Genomic DNA, 19,291 nt, shown 5'->3' with positions numbered 1-19,291 from the left:
GTCAGTTCTATGGGGCAAAGAAATAGCAGCTAAAATAATCCTAATGGCTAAGAATTTAGAACAATTAATTACAAATTTAGAATCTGCATATATTTGCTTGCAAGTCTAATTTACACTGTTGATCCTGGCTGTTAAAGCCTAAAAAAATCACACTGAGATGGGCAGCAATAAAAATGAATGAATGAATGAATGAATGAATGAATGGCAAAATTGTGATCTCATGACTGCAGGATGCTGCAAACAACTATTAAATGTGCCCATGTTGCTGAGCTCCTGAAGTTTGGTCACATGACTGTGGAGGTCCCCCGACAATTCTACCTTTGAATGTGGGTTGTAGCTAGCCCCAAGGTAGGTTTGTTGTAACTTCAAACAGTTGGTAAGCAACTATCCCAAGCCCAAGAGAAAACAAAGATAGCCCCCAACTTATAACTGTTCATTTAATGGTGGTTCAAAGTTACAACTGGCTTGGCAAAATGGCTTGTGTAAGTTGTACTCGCACTTACGACCTTATACTCGCAGTGACATGATCACAATTTTGTCAGTTTCCAGCCAAAAAATGCCCATTGGGGAAGCCAGATTTGCTTCATGATCATGGTGATTCCAGTCATAAAAATTATTGTAAAATTGGGTCCAATATCTTATGACCACAGTGATGTGACCAAAGCTGCAGTCCCAATTATGGCTGTAGGTTGACGACCATTTGAAAGTAAAAAAATAAGTTAAAAAGCATTCTTGGAAAAACCTGGGAAGACTGGATTTCCCTCTATGAAGCAAGGGTTAAAAATAATCAAGGGAGGGTGTAGCACTCTAGTTCTCTGTGAGAGGGAAAAATGATGTCTATGTCACTTGAAAAGGAAATCTTCAATAGGCTAATAGCCTAAAGGCATTTTTACACAGGCTTCAAACACATTTTAGATTTTGCTTGCAAGCCAGAGTCTTTTTAAAGTCAGTTTCACAACTTCCAGCCCACATATAATAAAAGCAGACAGCACTGACTTGCTGGGAGAGTGGAAGTGGTGGGTGATGGTGGAATGTACTTCAGTTTGACCTTGCATGCTGAAAGTTGTAGCTCACTGTGTCCTTAGGATAGTAGAAGTGGAAAGCATTTCCTGCAAATAATTTAATGATCCCGCAAATGTAAAAGCAAAGATATACACAGTCATCAATAGAGACCTCTCTGCCTAATATTCCTAGCTATTTATTTAGGTAAAATAGTCTGCTTTTTCCTGTGATCAGTAGAATTCCCAACATGGGCCCAAAGAGATCTGGGGACTTTATAGAGAGTAGCCTCACCTGTCCAACAGCTCCCAGTCTTCCCCGCCCCAGCGGTCCCGAAACTCTTCTGTGTTCATCCCCCCAATACGATCAAAGTCAGACTTATAGATCCCAAAGAGGCCAAAGCCATTTACTTCCCAGTAGCCTGAGAAAAGACAAGCCAAGAATTCTTTCTTCAGATTTGAAATGGAAAGCATCAAAAGCTTGAATGGTCCTGTTTAGATCATAGAAATATGTCTCTTAGTGATAGCAAACAACATTATCTCATGTAGATACAAAAGAAATGAGGAGGTAACCTTTACTTGAATGAATTTAGAGTAGGGAAAGGCTATGCCAACTTTACATGTCCCTTGAAATTGTACCCTTGCTCAGATCAAACTGGTTTCCAATTAGTAAAGAATTGGCTCCATAATGAATGTTGTCACTCTCTTATTAATGAACAAAATGCTGGAAGGGTATGCATGTACTTTCTTCTTCAAACTAATTTTCCAACTGGTTTATACACAATAGGTATAAATTGACTGCTATAACATGAGGACTTATGAGGAACAGTTATAGGAATAGAAAGAAGATAAACACCTTCAATTTGGAAGCAATAATGCAGTCTTCCTGATACAGTATAAAGTGGCTTTCCTATTGCATTCTTCCAGAATGTTTTGTTTGTTTATACAATACTTCATGTGTCTCCCATTCCCAACAGTCCAGTTGCCTCATAATGAGATAAAAACTATAGACATCCATGAAACACTTAACAAACAATGTCCTAAAGTTAGACTATAAAATATTTCTTTTAGCTAGCTTCAACTCAACTGCATCTTCTTATCCAAAGTCTATTGGAAAAAACATTGTCTTGACTGCTTTCTGAAGATAACAAGGTCAACCTTTCAAAAGGGAGGGGCTGCCATCAGGGAGGCCAGTTTCCTCCTCATGAGAGAGAGGTTCTCAGCCTGTCCTCCTGCCTTGTAGAAAGTGGGAAGGCAAACTCTACCTCAGTCAGATGGTTCCCAATGTTATTGAGGATCGAAGTCACAAAAGATTTTAACAAAACCAACGCCTTGAAATTGCATCCAAAAGCCTACTAACAACTGATTTACATTTTTTCTTCTTCTTTTGCACCTTCAAATTACTCTTGACTCTTGGCAACTGCCTAGATGGGTCCATGAAGGTTTCTTGGCAGAATTGTTCAGAAATGCTTGGCTATTGTCATCTTCCTAGGATTTAGAGAGAGTGACTGGCTCATTCATTCCAGAGTGTAAGACATGGAATAATGGATTTAAGTTGCCATGAGGCAGATTCTGATTGAATGCTAGAAAGAAGCCTCCCTAACAATAAGCACAGAGGTCAATTATCTAGAGGGCTGGTGATTTCCCTTCCGTGATGGAAAACAATTAACTGTGTTCAAGCAGTGACTGGACAGACATTTCTCTGTGATGCTCTCATTTGGATTCCTGCACGCAGTAGGGGCTGGACTCCAGAGTGGTTTTACAGATGTCCTTGTCTCTTTCTCCAGAAGAAGCACAACTAAAGTATGCAAAACAAGTCATTGGAGCCTACCTTTATTTATTCTCTTTTTGGGATGCACTTTTATTTCATTCTGCTGGTGCACTTTTGTTTTTGTGTTTTTATGATTAGTTGTAAATAGCTTTGAGCAATTGGAAAAGCACATATAAATATTTCAGTCAATTGATCAATCTATAAAAATAGCAAAAGCTAATTTTATTTAAAACACAATGTTGACTTCTCCAAGGATAAAACATCATTAAGTCTAAAGTATTCGCATTATTTATATACCAAAAGTACGTCTATATTATTTCTCATTAGAATGTACCTGAAAGAGGTGGGTAAGCCATTTTTTGCAATGTGAAAGGTAAACTTTCCCATTCTCTGTTTCCCCTACCCTCCTGTTGATAGTGTCCATATTGAAAATATTAGGAGACAGAACTGTATATTTGTCACCAACATCTATTTTATCTATTTTACCTTTGGTGTTTAGAGATGAATTATCTCTGTTCAAATGTCATGCATGATACAAGACTTCTTCCTCCTGGCTGCTTGTCTAAATATCAGGGAAATTTCACTTCTGATCCATTATGAAAAATAATACAGGAAGTGGGGGAAGAAATAGGCTTAAGGATAATTGTACTCAAACTATATTAGAGATAGGGAATTTGTAACCTTCTAGATTTGCTGAACTACAAGTTCCAGCAGCCCTAGTCAAGAGTGATCAAAAGGGAATGGGAATGGGTACTGGGAATGGGAATTTAGCAAAATCTAGCACAGGATTTTGGCCTCTGGTCTAAATCTTTCCCATGCTGTCTTTTCTGCAAAGACAGTGCTCCCAGAGAAGAAGTCATCTACTTCATATTTCCAAGAGTAGTTACAACTGTGAAACAGATTTTAGGAGATGAATATTGGGCAGAAAGGAATGTCTACTGCATAAAACTCAGACGATTTAGAGAATAAGCATATGGCCCCATTTAAACAATAATAAGTCATTAATACCAACAGTATGGTACATATTTTAAAATGAGTACACTTCCTCTCAGCCCTTTCTACTGAAACAGCCATACATATGCTGATGGATTTCATTGAGCAGCCACATTTGGCAGTGTTATAATTTACTGATTTTTATGTCAAAACCACTTAGTGGAGACCTCTTGAAAGAATGGGCTAGCCAAGATTCCTAGCTCAGTGCCTGAAAATGCTACATCAATTCACAGGTTATAGTTCCCCAGCAGCAGCAGTAGCAGCACCTTACCGTTGGGTTCTCGTGGAGAGCTCCCACAGCCCAGTCTCATGACAATGGGTGCATAGGCCAGCTTTCCCTCCACACAGTGTTTCCGGATGCTGTCCAGAATATTGAGGGGAAAGTGAATGTGCAGGTCACAAAGGAATACAATACTGCTACCATCCTGAGGGATGAAAGAACATCATAGGCAGGCCATGAGTGGGGGACAAAGTAGATGTTCAACACCTCCCACTTCTCAGGAAGACCCACTCACTTCTTCTTGGGCCTCACCTCTATGGCGTCCACCCCAGCCTGTAAACCCGCAGAGCGCTCAAAGTTCCCTGTACGTTTCAAATACTGGTACCTGTAAAGGAACAGCAAGAATAAAGGCACGGAAATGGGAGAAGTCAGCATGAAGCACAGTCTGTTCAGCAAAATCGCTCTAAATACCAGAAGTTTCCCAGTATCAAGGAAGAGGCTACAAATCAAGAAGTGTTTATTCTCGGTGGAGGAGAGTATTTGACAGTCAAGAAGTGGACATGCAAGAAATTCAAGCGTTTTAACTCTTAACTCTTTTAACTTTTCAACCAAATGCAAATAAATTGATATCTTCACCAGTAACTTTTTAATCAGTGAACTCTTCTATTATTTTTAGTTCATCATCGACATTTTCTTGCTCATTGTAGAATTATAATTGAAGTCAAGAGACATAAAAACAAATGGATAATTAGGAACTGTTCTTGAACTTGCAGGCCCACGAATTCAGAATGAGCTTTCTCAGATTAATTCAGGCGGCATGCTTAACAGGGCATAAATTCTATTTAATTCAGTGGAATTCTTTCTATGTTCGTATCTACAGGCTCTTGTTGCAAAGTTTTAAGTCAAACACAGGACCACTCCCTCAGCTCTTCTGACTTTGCATTACAGTTGTTTATTATTACTTTCCTTGTCCCTCCCTTTCCTCCCCCACCGTATTTGTTTAGACTATCAATGGGAGAACAAGGAGCCTCTTGCTTCTCACTACAGAGAATGGGCAAGGATGAAGTAAGGGGCACTGTCATCCTCTCTGCTTCTTCTCTGCTATTTTCTTTCTTTTCTATTTTCTTTCTCTTTCTAAAAGTGATTGACCCTTAAGTTGCCATACACTCAAATGGACTTACCTAGAAGATCAAACTGGAGAGTGGCTAATTGTTTTGTGCCAGCTAGGGCTTTTGAGCAATAGCCATAGCACTTATACATCGCTTCATAGTGCTTTACAGCCCTTTCTAAGTGGTTTACAGAGTCAGCATATTACCCCCAACGATCTGGTCCTCATTTTATTGACTTCGAAAGAATGGAAGGTTGAGTCAACCTTGACTTAGCATGCTCAAGCTGAGTTATAAAATCATAGCCATCACTGCCTTTCTTTTTTCCTTACTCTATAATATTAATCTTGGGGACAGGCTCCATATAATAATGGTGACTTCAAGCTGATTGTCCTTTAATTTCTTATATCTGGTGTCTCTTTTAGGTTCTTAAGTGGTTTGGTTTCCTTCAGTTATATCTGCCTATTGGCTTTTGAAATAATTATATCAAAAATATTTAGCCAAAGTAGAACTGGTTATTTATTAATACAGTGATCCTTTTCAATGAATGGGATTTATGGAACTTGCTTTGGGAGTCCTTTTGGCTGAAGAATGTATAAAAGTTGAGACATACATCCAATGATTTCAGTGAAGTTCATTTCCTAGTACATATGTTCATGGCTTAGCTTTAACCTACCAATAAAACTGATTAAAACTTGCAGCCCTAGGAATGCTATCTGCTTATTAATTTATCATCTTAATATTTACGATAGTTAATAAAACTAGGAACTCATTCAAACAGCTTTAACTAGAGACATCACACAGAGACTGTTTTGATCTCTGTATAGCCGTGCTGTTGTTGGCATTACTTTTTTATATACACAAGCACTGGTTCATTTGTGCTGTTAACCTTTGCTACTGAAGCCTCACACCCCTAGACACTGAAGAAAACCGGTTATTTGCACACAAAGTGGCAAGTTTAAGAGAGGAAATTGAGCAGATTTTATTAAAACAGCTTTCCATCTCCCTAGTGGTTAACTGAACCTACTATATGTTACACAGAAAAGTACTGGGCAACATTTGCAGTCATTAAAAGAGGTTTTGAAGTTTTAAAATTTAGCAGTGAGGACTTAGGGAGAACCATCAGAAGAAACAGTTCTGAAACTTTCAACCCACTGCTTGGGTTACCTGGGCAGGTGAGCCTCCTGAAGTGCTTTCTCCACATGCATGTCATCACTATCAAAATCCACCAATATGATATTGAAGTTGGCATCCTTGGTGTTCAGAAATAGGCTGGCCATATCTGAGATGAACTGCTGTACCCAGCGTGCTTGGTTCTTCACTGCAAGGTATGAACAGGGATTTTTGGCATTTTAACACAAAAACTCAATAGAGTGTTCATGGGTAAACATTCCCCTAATTAAAGTCTTCAATTGTCCTTATGGACACACAAGGGCATAGGGGTAATTCTCAGCATAGGCTTCAATCATAATTTCAAAAGACTTCAGAAGTTTCTAGCCCATAGAAATTCAGCATTTGAGCATTACATTATTCTAATAGCAGAACGAAAGAATTACCTATACAGTGAAGATGCCAATATAGTTAGGAACCAATATAATTTCCTGATCACTTATTGATCAGTGCAGCTTTGTTCCTTCTGTAGCCTCGTTATAGAATATGGGATTTACCAAGGTAAACGAAACACTCATAATTTAAGATCTGGGGTACAGTATTCTTTATTTGCCATTCTCCTTTCATGGGGTACAGAGATTAGCTTGGGAGGGACAGATCTGAGTCATTTTACCCTTACTATTCTCTCATTTCCTTCCCAAATGGAGCATAGAAAGACTTTCCTCCCATAATTTCTCGCATTTCATGTCAACAAGGTCTCACAGGAACAGTAATGAGGAAGAAGCAAATTCATCCCTGGCAAATATCTCAAGCATGACTCTTTCTTTTGCCTGACTTATTTTTTTTTTTTAAATAGGAAGACAATATGAAAAAAGAATGCTAAACATGTCCATACAAAATATGCCCATGCTAAATATATTCATCCCAAATCTTTTCCTATTAAGCAAATTCTATAGTTGATATATTGATAAAAAATACCCTGAAAACCCCACTTATCCAGAAGTAATAGCAAGAAAAAAAGAATATTTGTGTATTCCAAGAGAGATTTTTTTTCCAAACTACTTTCAACCCCAACCCAATGATAGTTGGTCTCCCGTTACCTCATATATCACGCCATTTCTGCCGGGAAAAGCAGCCTTTCAAACAGTGGTGGGATTCAATTTTTTTTATTACTGGTTCTGTGGGCGTGGTTTGGTGGGCATGTTGTGGCTTGGTGGGTGTGGCTTGGTGGGTATGTCAGAGGAAGGATACTGCAAAATCTACATTCCCACCCCACTCCAGGAGAAGGATATTATAAAATCTCCATTCCCTCCTCACTCCTGGGGGAAGGTTACTGCAAAATCCCATTCTCTCCCCACCTCACTAACCTGCTTTCTAGCTCCACTCTCCTATGCAGGGCAACAAAAGAAGACCCAGCTGATCAGCTGGGACTCGGGAGGCAGAGAATAGATGGTGGCGGGGCTAGTCAAAGGTGGTATTTGCCGGTTCTCCGAACTGCTCAAAATGTCCGCTACCGGTTCTCCAGAACTGGGCAGAACCTGCTGAATACCACCTCTGCTTTCAACCCTGGGATACAGAGGGCAATCGCTTACCTGGGACGACAAAATGTATCATAACATCATGCCTCCAGCTGAGCCGCAAAGGTCGGCAGAGGATGGGTTTTCCGTACAGAAGACTCCAGGCACTAGGTGATGGTTGAGATTGAGTGGACACAGTTGCAGGCCCTTCTGGGTTGACTTCAGTGCTGTCTTCTGACTTGCCCTGGTGGAGCAGGACATAGATGTATTCTGAGAGCCGGACTGTTCTCTGGCCCTTCTCCATCAGCTCTAACTCCATCAGATAGCGGTTGCCTCGAGCTGTGTCTCTCCGCTTCTCAACATTAATGATTCGCAAGAGAGTGTAGATGCTATGGGTGGAAGGACAGAAAGCTGTCATATGAAATCTTGGGCCACATCAAATACTCTCCTTCAAGAAACTATCTTGTATCAACTGATTGATTTAGCATTGTTTATCTCCTTTATTCTGACAAGATCCTGGGGACAACACACATATCATACAAGTACACAAATGTAACCATTTCCCCTCAGGGGTGGGATCCTACTGGCATAACAACTGGTTTGGTGAGTACATGCTTTGCGGTGCGCTGCACGCACATGCACACTGTTGACAAATCACTAGCTCCGGCAAGCATTCGCCTTCTCCTGCTGATGCGTGGCACTCAGCTGTGCCGCGCAAAGCAGCTGAGGTAGAAAAAGCAGGGAATAAAGCACAGTCTAGAGCCCGGGCAAGTGGGTGGACCAAATAGAAAACCAGAAGATTGTCGCAGCGAACCAGTTCAGTCTCAGATGCTCTTCGAGCTATCAGTTCAGTAGAACTGGGCTGAACTGGTAGAATCCCACCCTTGTTTCCCCTAGAGTAGCACACCTAATTAAGGAATGGAAGGGTGAAGGGGAGCCTCACACCACCCTTATCTATTCTTGTGATAATGCCTCCCTTCACACAATTCTCTTCCATTCTTACCCGCCATTCTTCTCATTGAGTTTCTCCATATACTGAGCCACCACATCCACCACCTCGCTTTCACTCAGCTGCAAGTTTCCCGAAACGTTGCACCTCAGATCATTCCAGTCTGAACGGAGCAATTCAAAATCCACAGGGCTGACACTAAACGTCCGTTGCCAGTTGATGGAATCCTCTAGCCAACTCTGCTGAATCTCAGAGTTTTCATAACTATAATCAGACACTTCCTCTTCTACTTCTTCCTCCTGGGTCTTCTCAGGGCCTCCAAGCGCCTTTTGCTGAGATTCTGTCATTTCTGACATCTGTAGGAAGGAGGTCACTTGCACACCTTCAGACAGCACTACCTCTGAATGATTTAAATCTAACATAGTCCTTGCTGGAGTGGTGATTTCAAAGTTTTCTTTGCTGAACAGTCCTTCTGCAGGCAAGATTGAGGCACTTGGATGCATCTGCCGCTTAATACTGCCTTTGAAAGGTTTCCTACCATAAAATGGTTCCCATTTCCGGCTGACTTGTAGGCCTTTCCTTTTAGAAAGACCTGTTTCCTTGGTGGTATTAGCAACAAGCGGAGATGTTCTATGGGCAGAGGGAGAATGAAGTTTGTTGGAGGGAGCAGGGCGACCCTGAGCGATCCTGGAGTTCCATTGCACCTTCCTTGGAGATCTAGGATAGAGGAAGACTCCAGGGAAAACATCCTTCTGTGATGGGGCCTTCTTCTTACTGGGTTGCAACCTGGTCACATATACTTTCTCTGGAGGTTTGTTTGTCTCTTTCTTGGATTGTTTCTCCTCCTTAGGACTCTGCTGCTTGGGCTTTCCAGCAAAGAAGGGCACAGAAAGGTGAGGCTGGAGGCTGAAAGAGGTGCCTTTTTTTGAAGATGACAGTAGTCCCTGATCACCTTCCTTCCTTCCCATCTCCACATCTTGTGCCCAGTTGAGAGACCGGCCATTGATAATGACATGTTCTCCAAAGGGTGCTGCATTCTCATAAGCCTGGAAGCCCTTAGATGGAGTCTGAGGACTCAGGCTAGGTTCACTGCTTGGGCCTATAGAGACAGGCTGCCTTGTGAAGTCTCCTTCTTCATTGAACGTCTCTTGCTTCTGATGAAAGCTATTATAATCCATATTATTCCCATAATCTTTTGTGGCTAAGGGCTTATCTTTTCTCTTCATTCCAATGAACACATGGGCATCCAACTCACTGGGGCTCTTGACATCAGGAAAAGTGTCAGTAGGTTCAGGACTATCAGCACCTTCTTCCTCCTCGTCAAGGAAATCTAGGAAATTATTCACAAAGTAGGTCAAACCTTGGAGTGGTACCTGTGATTGGTAGATGACTTATGGGTAGGGAGGTTGTGGCAGACAATGAGATAAAAAACAAAGTTTTGTGTCAATAGAGCCTATAAGAGGAGACTGAGAAGAGACTGGGGAAGTAGAAAGCAGCAAACATTTAGAATGAAAACAGCCACAATATTTCTGTTTCTTAAACTCAGCAATCTCCATTGCTCTGATTGTAAGGCAGGGATAACTTTTTCTTAAATTCAATTTCCATGAATCCTAGACAGCATGGCTAATGGGAAGGGATGATGAATAAGGCAGCATAACAACATCCGGGGGTGTGTAAGAGACAAGTTGTCCTTCCCTGTTCTAAATAAGATACTTGATGAAATAATGAAAAACAATGGCCTTATGACCTTCATTTTCCTGTACCGTTGTTCTTCCCTGCTTCTAGTCTATTCTAAGAAATTATTTTAAGTCAAAAAATAAATGTACAAAATTACTGTGCACAAAATAAAAAATACATACTATGTAGATACCCATTATTAGTTTTAAATGCAGAGTTTTTATATTTTGGAGACAGAACTAGGAATTTGAGTGATAGACCTTGGTCAATTTCCAACCAGACACATTAAGATATTTTTTCTCCCCATATAATTAACAAAGCCTCTTTTTTTATTGAGAAGAATCAAGGCTACATTTTGCAGAGGCTGAAAGTCTAATTTTCTTGCTACTGCAAACCAGATTTAGGTTAGGAAAAGTATTGATTCTGTTTTAAGGTAAGCAAAATATTATTCTCAGGATTAACAGTGTCTAGACTGCAAAAATTACTTCCTTGATTGGGACGGCTTTTAGAAATCCAATGTCACAAAGATACATGGGAGATCAGTGAGTTGCTGAAGGTATGGGGAGTCCTTGATTTATGATGGTAATTGGGACTATAATTTTAATGGCTAAATAATGTGGTCATTAAGCAAGAAATTACACCATTTGACCTGATTTTACAACCACTTTTTACAGGAGTCATTAAGAGAACGGCTTAATGTTAAGCAACTCATGTGGTTGCTAAGGGAATCTGGCTTCCCAATTTACTTTGGTTGTCCCAAGCCAACTAGAAAGGCCTTAAATGTAATTGAATGTAGGAATGACCCTGGGGAAAAAGAGGAGATGCTGCCTAGGACAGAATCAGATCAGGGAAGGAATTGCAGTTGCTTAACAGTCAGAGAAACAAACGTAGGAAAGATCTAACCTAATCCTAATGGACCAAGCAGTTAAAAGTACAGTGGGAAGTTTTGTGTCTTCAGACTAGCAAGATTCTGTTAAAGTGGCCTTACATTAAAGTAGAATCAGTTCATCTCATCATATTTCCTGTCTGGTTTATCTGAGAGAGCTTGACCCAAATCATGGTCATGTGACTGCAAAACACTGCTACCACTGTAAATGCAAACCAGTTGCAAACCAGTTGCTCAAACTGCAATCACATGACCACTGGTGTAGTGTGACAGTTCTAACTGAGGACAAGTTGTAAGTCACATTTTCTGAGGTTGTTGTAACTTCAAACTGTCATTAAAACAATTGGTCATAAGTTGAAGACTATCTGTACAAGACATTCCCCACAGAATATGGCCAGAATCAAATACTTCTGCGCATAGGCAGTACTGTATGCTTTAATAAGGCCTCTTGAGAATCTGCTCGTGTATAGCCAGCAGGATGTGCATAAAACCAATATGTTCCTTTTATATATAAGAAGAACTGATTTTTAAATTAGCTTCCTGTTACAGGAGCAGAGCTGTCAATGCTATCTAAAAAAGAAGTGCCTGTGTAAATTCATTCAGAAATCACCCCAAAACACAACTGGTCACAGGTGGAAATTTAAGCTCTGCAAGTAGATAGTACAAAAATATTACTGCAAGTGGATGGTATTATTATAATACTGCTGACAGTCAAGGATTCAATAGCTGCTTATAAAATAGGTTAAAAACTAAAAAGTGGTCTCTGATTGGCTGGAAGAAGCTGGATCCTGGGAATACTCACTATCAGGATTCAGGAAGAGGAAGGCTTTCTGGTGTAAATCTTCTTCCTCTTCATCCATTTTCATGTACTTAGAAAAGCCAAATCTGGAGGTAAAAAGAATAACGTTTCAGACACAGGGTATGTGTGCATACACAAACCCACATACAATCTGTCTTGCTCAAATATAGCTAAGGGTCTTGGCCTACCTTATCCTATTTTTCACAGGTTCTAGAAGGGCATTTTAAAGACTTATAAATATTGCAAGGGTAGGTTTTTGTGAGTCACTGCTTGCTTCACCAGATTGTCTGGAGTCATCGGCTACACACATTTACTCACCTGGATGCACCACAGTACTGAAGGACAGAGACAGTTGTTGAAACTGTGTTTCTGAACACTTAGGTAGAAAAGAACACAATGCATGTTGATGAAATATATTAGTAAAGAGCAAAGCATGGGAAAGGTAAGACCTGGTTCTCAATGTTGATGTCAGAAAGCACTCATAATATCTAAGTCACAGAAATCTGTACTTGCTGTACTTGACTCAGTTGTTAATTAAAACTGACTCAAGTATCAGGAGAGTGTCATGCCGATGTATGTCAAGGCCCCCCAATCCTCCACTAAGCCTTCTCCATGGGGTTCATTACCTGTCTTATGTCTGCTGAAAAGGCCTTCCAGACATATAACCATAAATGCAGAAGATTCTTCACAAGCTGGAACCTGAACAGATTAAAATCACAGCTCATGTGTGACTCATGTAAAGGCTCTTCCCTGTAGGTGTTGATAGTCAAGAAGTGGGACTCGTCAGCACATGTAACCTGTCATGGAGTTGCTTCTCATCCACAGGTTATTTTCATCCGTTTTTTAAAAAAACAGAGTACGGTTGGGGACATCTTCTACAGGGCAATCATGATTAAGTGGGACAACTTGCCTCCAGAAATTGTGAATGCTCCAACAATGGAAGTTTTAAAGAAGAGATTAGACAATACATTTGTCTGAAATGGTATAGGTTTTCCTGTCTAAGCAGGGGGTTGGACTTGAAGACCTCCAAGGTCCCTTCAAACTATTCTATTCTATTCTATTCTATTCTATTCTATTCTATTCTATTCTATTCTATTCTATTCTATTCTAATCCTAATCCTAATCTATGGATGGCTAAGATTAATTGGGATATCTGCGAAGGGAAAGAGAAGCAAATCATAAGAGAATGGGTCAACAGTATTTGTCCTCTAGCCTTTCTATCATTATATGTACTAGAAGCCCAAAGGCGAAATATCTCTTGCATTCTTATTTTATATTTCAAATATTTCCACATAGTTGTTTTGCTGTGCTCTTCTCCTGCCCCAGAGCTGGGAAATAATGTCAGCATAAATGGTGCTGCTCCTAAGGACCATCCAGTGTGAGGCCATGCTGTGCTGCTTTTTGTGCAACTTCTCCAGTGACAATATAAGAGCAGGGACTGGCACTGTTCCTTGGTTAAATTCAAATGTCACTAATGATCGGAAAGGCCATTACCAAATGCTGTGAAAACTATGTACCTGGGTAGTGATATATGGTCTGGATGATCGGTTCAATCATTTCTTCAATTCTTTTCCCAAAGGGTAGTTGATCTAACAATAACTAGGTGGCAATTGTGAGTTTATTGTTCTAACTGCAATGTGGTGATTGTATGGATTTGTGCCACTCAGGTGAAGCTACTGAATAAGTGTTCTTGGAGAGTTAAACTATTTTAGTTTGCCTGAGAGAAGTGTTCAGCTATGAGATGCTCTGCTCAGGCACATCCATATAATTTCTCCAGTTTTATTTCAGATCTATTTTTCAACTACTAGATGGTGGCCAACAACAACCAAAAAAAGTGGGGGGGAGCCTCTCTTCCTTAGCCACCTATCACCCAGATTTCTGTAACTGAAATATAGCTACAATAGTGCATTGTTAAACAGCTGGAGATTCTTTACTATCAGATTTATCGGCGTATAACACGCACTTTTTCCCCCTGAAAATAGGGGGCAAATGATGTATGCGTGTTATACGCCGATATAATGTTAAGAAGCCTTCGGTGAATGCTGCTGGGATCGGGATCAAGGACACAAATGAAAGAAGGGGAGGGAGGAAGCAACCAAGCCTGTCCTTCTCTCTGGGTCAGCTCTGTCAGTCGCTCTCGCTCCTCCACCAGCACAGGAAGAAACTGCTTCAAAGAAGCGGGGGCTTTTCCTGTCGCCGCAGCTTCCCTGAAGCGCCCGTTTCTCCCACCCCCACCCGCCCGCCCGCCCGCCCGCCCGCAGTGCTCCGTTGCTGCCTGCCTGCCTGCCTTCGTTAATGGTTGAATCGGAACAGCTTCGGCTGAGTAAAAGAGGCGAATAGTTATTATTCTCAGCCGAAGCTGCTCCCAAACAACCAGAAACTAAGGCAGGCAGGCAGGCAGGCAGAATGGGACACTGTGGATTGAAGCGCGCGGGGTGGGAGTGGGGGTGAAACGGGCGCTTTCCTGAAATTTCCCTCTTAAAATGAAGATGCGTGTTATACGCCTGTGCGTGTTATACGCCGATAAATACGGTAATTCATTTTTTGTATAATTTTTATTAAGGATTAAAAACTAATACAAACTACCGTATTTGCCGGCGTATAAGACGACTTTTTTGCCCTGAAAAGATGCCCCAATTGGGGGTTTGCCTCATATGCCGGGTCGCTCTTATACGCCGGCAAATAGTAATTGGGAAGCATTGCGGTTGCTCGCGGCTGAGGCATTCTTTATGAAGACCGTGAACGAATCCCGTGATGCCGGTGAGCAGCCAGCCTTCTCCCAGCTCCCAAGGAAACGAGGCTCGCACCACCGAGCTCCGCTGAGGTATCCGGCTGGGGCTGTCAGGAGTTGTTACCGCTGGCGCGGCTCACAGCTCCAGTCCCGCGTTGCCTCGGGAAGGAAAGGCAAAACCAGGAGCCGCTGCTGCCATTGCAAAGTGCCGCCGCTGGCTCTTCCTTTTGCCTTTCCCTTCCCGAGGCAACACGGGACTGGAGCCGCTGAGCCGCGCCAGCGGTAACAACTCCTGACAGCCCCAGCCGGATACCTCAGCGGAGCCCGGGCGGTGCGAGCCTCGCTTCCTTGGGAGCTGGGAGAAGGCTGGCTGCTCCTTTCAGCTTCACGGGATCGTTCCACGGTAGACAAAAGTGCCTCAAAAAAAAAAAAGTGCAAAAGTGGAAGGCGTGGGAAGAGGGGCGAGTATATAACAAACTATATTTTGAGTGGAAATGTTGGGGGTCGTCTTATACGCCGGGTCGTCTTATACGCCGGCATATACGGTAATGAAAAGTAAAGAAAAAAAATCAAAGAGAACCCTAAAAATCCAAGAAAGGAAAATAGGAAAGAAATAAGATACAAAGTAGTTTCCAATCTTCTTTAGAGCAGCTAAATGTACAATTATAAATTTACCCCTTATTGTATGGTTATAACACAACTCTATTCTTTCTATAATTTATTCAATCTACTCATCGAAACCATACATCACAAGTTCATTTTTTTCCTGTTTCATGCAAGAAGTCTACAAGGCCTTGTCATGCAGCAATACACATAGTCTTTGCCTTTTCTTTGTTCAAACAATTCAATTTAGCCATCTCAGCAAGTTCCACCACCTTCAACACTTCACTGATTCATGTATCACATCACAGCACACATACAGAATTTTGAACATCCAAAATGATAGAAGAGGAAAAAATTATAACTGTAGGTTGAAGTCCTGTCTGTACCAGATTGCAATTTACAATTAATTTAAAAAAAAAAAATTCCAGGAAGAGAGTGACTGAGGGGCATTCCCGGAGATCACTGGAAACTGGGAAGGGAATACCTCGTCATATAGGCCACAGAAGCAATATTTTCTATTTTTATTACACTTGTTGATGCAGAGAAGGCTAGTCATGATCTCTAGGTCCACCAATCACCAATACTTAAAGTGGGGATGAGGAGGGAGGATGTCCCTGTGAAAGCATGACAATTTTAGTCTCCCACAGAGTCAACAGAGCACCATAAAAACAGGCCCAAGGACCGAACCAAAGGGGTTGGTCCCATCACAGGCCTGCTACACCGATTGAAGCTGAACAGATTTGCACCTCTGATCATCTCACCTCAAGCTTCTTCCCCCATATGCCAAGGAGCCATTGTGGTGCAGTGGTTAGAATGCAGTACTGTAGGCTAATTCTGCCCACAGCCAGGAGTTTGATCCTGACCGTCTCAATGTTGACTCAACCTTTCATCCTTCTGAGGTCAGTAACATGAGGACGCAGTTTGTTGGGTGTTGTGAATGAATAAAAGTAACTAAGCCCAAATGCAAAGTAGGTTTTGGAAGCCTGCACATTTGATTGGTCCTTGAACAGGGAACAAGGATTGGTTCATAAAAGCCCTGATTGGCTGAACTTAGGACATTTCTTATTGGTTAATAGGGTAGCAGCCAACCCTATAAAAGGGTTACTGCTGCCCATAGCCTTGCTCTGTTCTGTTCCATTTACTGTTATTAAAGAGTTGAAGTCACTGGTCAGATGTCTGGTCTCCATTATTTCCCAAACTTAACACTGGCGACGAGGATGGGATGCGGAGACCGAAGAGCTGACTGATCTACAGAGCAACCAACAGAGCACGTGGTCGAACACGCACCATCAACGGCAACATGACCAGCGGTGCCGTACCACCTGCTCCATTCGACCCAGAAACCGAAGACTGGGAATCGTACATGGATAGGTTCCAGATGTTTCTGGAGACCAACAATTTGAAAGATGCAACAACCAGCAAAAAAAGAGCTATATTTCTAACCCACTGCGACCCTACCGTGTTTAAAATGGCAAAATCACTTGCCAAGCCAGCCGAAGTAAAAGCGATGGACTGGGACGTCCTCGATCCTTTGCTAAGGGCCCACTACGCGCCCACCGTGCCCACCTTAGTCAGAAGACACGATATTACCAGAGGGACCAGCGGAAAGGCGAAAGCCTTGCCAACTACATCGCAGACCTCCGCAACCTTGGAGGCCTCTGCGGATTCTCTGATTTAGAAGAAGCCCTCCGAGACCGCCTGGTTCTGGGTTTGGAAGACGGCACGATCCAGAGCAAAATCATGGCTAAGGGGGACATCAGCCTCACCGATGCCCTTAAAGAAGCCACTGCAGCGGAGGCGACCAAAAAGTCGGCAGCCCGAATGCGCCGCACCAGCGCACCGCTACGCCAACTCGCCAAAGATACCTCGCCTTGCTCAGAGAGACACCCGGTATCGACTCACCACGAAGACCTAGAATCCCCATCAGAAAGCGATGAGGAAGAGGTCAACCGACTCCAAACGGAACGAGACCAGTTCACACAACCCTCATCTCGACCATGTGCAGGATGTGGGGCGAATCACCCACGATCCAGCTGCAAATTCCTCGACGCACTCTGCCGCGTTTGCGGGAAAAGAGGTCACATCGCAAAGGTTTGCAGAAGCAAACAAAACTCCAAACCCCGACAGGCCGAATGCCAGTCTTCAGAATTCTTCGGCACACCCCGAAACAAACTGAATCACCAATGGGGAAGCCACTCCTACAGAAACAAACCGTCCACCACTTCCACCAGGCGTGAAGAAACCAGGCGGGAAGAGACCCACCAAACAATTACCATAGGCCACGCTACATCCCTCGATGCCGGGAAAATCAGAGTAAAGGTCGCTATAGAAAACAAACCTTGTGTAATGGAGGTGGACTCAGGATCATCCCTCTCAATGGTGTCCTGGAAGACGCTTCAACAGCTCGTCCCGACGATTCGCCACCAAGACTTAAACCCTCAAAGGGTTATACTCAAAGATTACCAGGGTAATCGAATTCCCGTTGTCGGGTCCCGCCGATTCCAGGTCTCTTTCAAGGACCGCACCGTCGCACTGCCACTGACTGTCGTGGACCGTGACCGGCCTAGTCTTTTAGGCCTTCAATGGTTCAAACCGCTTGGAATCACCGTAGCCGGAGTCCACCGTGCCGAGAGCAACGATTGGGAGGAAGCCCTCGTGCAAGAATTCCAAGACGTTTTGCGAACGGACTAGGCAAGTACAAGGGGACCCCGATCTCATTTAACTTGAACCCTGAGGTAGCACCCATCCGCCTTAAGCCGCGTCGGGTGCCGTTCGCCCTGAAACCTAAAATCGATGAACAACTCGATAAGCTAATAGAACAGGGCGTGCTGGAACCCACCGACCACGCCCGGTGGGAAACCCCAATAGTGACGCCTATCAAGCCTGATGGGTCACTGAGAATTTGTGGAGACTACCGGGCCACCCTAAACCACGCACTTCAGCAAAGTGCGTATCCAGTGCCAGTAGTGCAACACCTGCTCCATTCCCTGGGCGGCGGAAAAGTTTTCGCTAAATTGGACCTAGCGCAGGCGTATCAACAACTGCCTGTAGATCCAGCCACCGCGGAGGCGCAAACTATCGTCACGCATAGGGGCGCATTTAAATGCAACCGGCTCCAGTTCGGGGTGAGCGTTGCTCCAGGAATTTTTCAGAGCTTAATGGAAAGGCTGTTACAAGGAATAAGAGGGGTCGTACCGTATTTCGACGATGTACTCATCGCCGCTCCTAACAGAGACATTCTAGAAAAACGACTCCAAATGGTTTTACAAAGGTTCCAAAACGCAGGCCTCAAAGTAAAAAAAAATAAATGCCAGTTATGTACCGAAAGGGTGGAGTTTTTGGGATACCTCCTGGACAGTCAAGGAATCCATCCCACTGAGGACAAATTAAAGGCAATTAAGAAGGCCCCCACTCCAAGGAACAAGGCAGATCTACAGGCGTTCCTTGGACTTATCAATTTTTATAACGTTTTTTTACCCAATAAAGCAACGGTAGCTGAACCATTACATAGACTCTTAGACAAAAAAGCAACGTGGGTTTGGGGACAACGTGAACAATACGCTTTCCAACAAGTAAAGAAACTGCTAACTTCTGATTCTGTACTTATGCAGTACAACGAGACGCTACCGTTAACTATTACTTGTGACGCCTCACCTTTTGGGGTTGGAGCAATCCTGGCCCATGTATTACCGAACGGAGCAGAAGCTCCCGTCGCGTTTTTTTCACAAACTTTAGCTAAAGCTGAAAGAAATTATAGTCAGCTGGATAAAGAAGCTTTAGCTATTGTGGCCGCAGTTAAAAGATTTCATGAATATGTGTATGGGCGTGCGTTTACAATAATTACCAATCATTAAAAACCGCTACTGGGGATCATTGCGGGTAATAAACCAACCCCGTATATATTGTCCCCCAGAATGACCCGCTGGTCTGA

The 19,291-nt window shown here is 42.7% G+C and overlaps 1 protein-coding gene across 3 annotated transcripts in view; it reads right to left on the bottom strand.

Moving 5' to 3' along the window:
- The window catches only part of B4GALNT4 (beta-1,4-N-acetyl-galactosaminyltransferase 4), a 225,868-nt gene that overhangs the window by 4,102 nt on the left and 202,475 nt on the right, over positions 1-19,291 (bottom strand). The window contains exons 13-19 of one of the 3 annotated variants that reach the window (XM_087950697.1): positions 12,030-12,112; positions 8,719-9,994; positions 7,791-8,104; positions 6,256-6,409; positions 4,295-4,367; positions 4,034-4,187; positions 1,294-1,489 (exon numbers count right to left, since the gene is read on the bottom strand). In XM_087950697.1, coding sequence (XP_087806823.1) covers positions 1,294-1,489; positions 4,034-4,187; positions 4,295-4,367; positions 6,256-6,409; positions 7,791-8,104; positions 8,719-9,994; positions 12,030-12,112 — 2,250 coding nt within the window. Of the gene's footprint in view, positions 1-1,293; positions 1,490-4,033; positions 4,188-4,294; positions 4,368-6,255; positions 6,410-7,790; positions 8,105-8,718; positions 9,995-12,029; positions 12,113-19,291 lie in introns of those variants that run through there. The other 2 variants (XM_026668134.2, XM_087950698.1) reach the window with 2 other exon arrangements.

Source organism: Notechis scutatus, chromosome 1, assembly GCF_049901735.1.
Source record: "Notechis scutatus isolate UNSWTSFEM ecotype Mainland chromosome 1, rNotScu1.2, whole genome shotgun sequence".
NCBI classification, from domain to species: Eukaryota; Metazoa; Chordata; class Lepidosauria; order Squamata; family Elapidae; genus Notechis; species Notechis scutatus.
The sequence above is the reverse complement of the archived record's forward strand: the minus strand, read 5'-3'. Positions and strand labels throughout refer to the sequence as shown.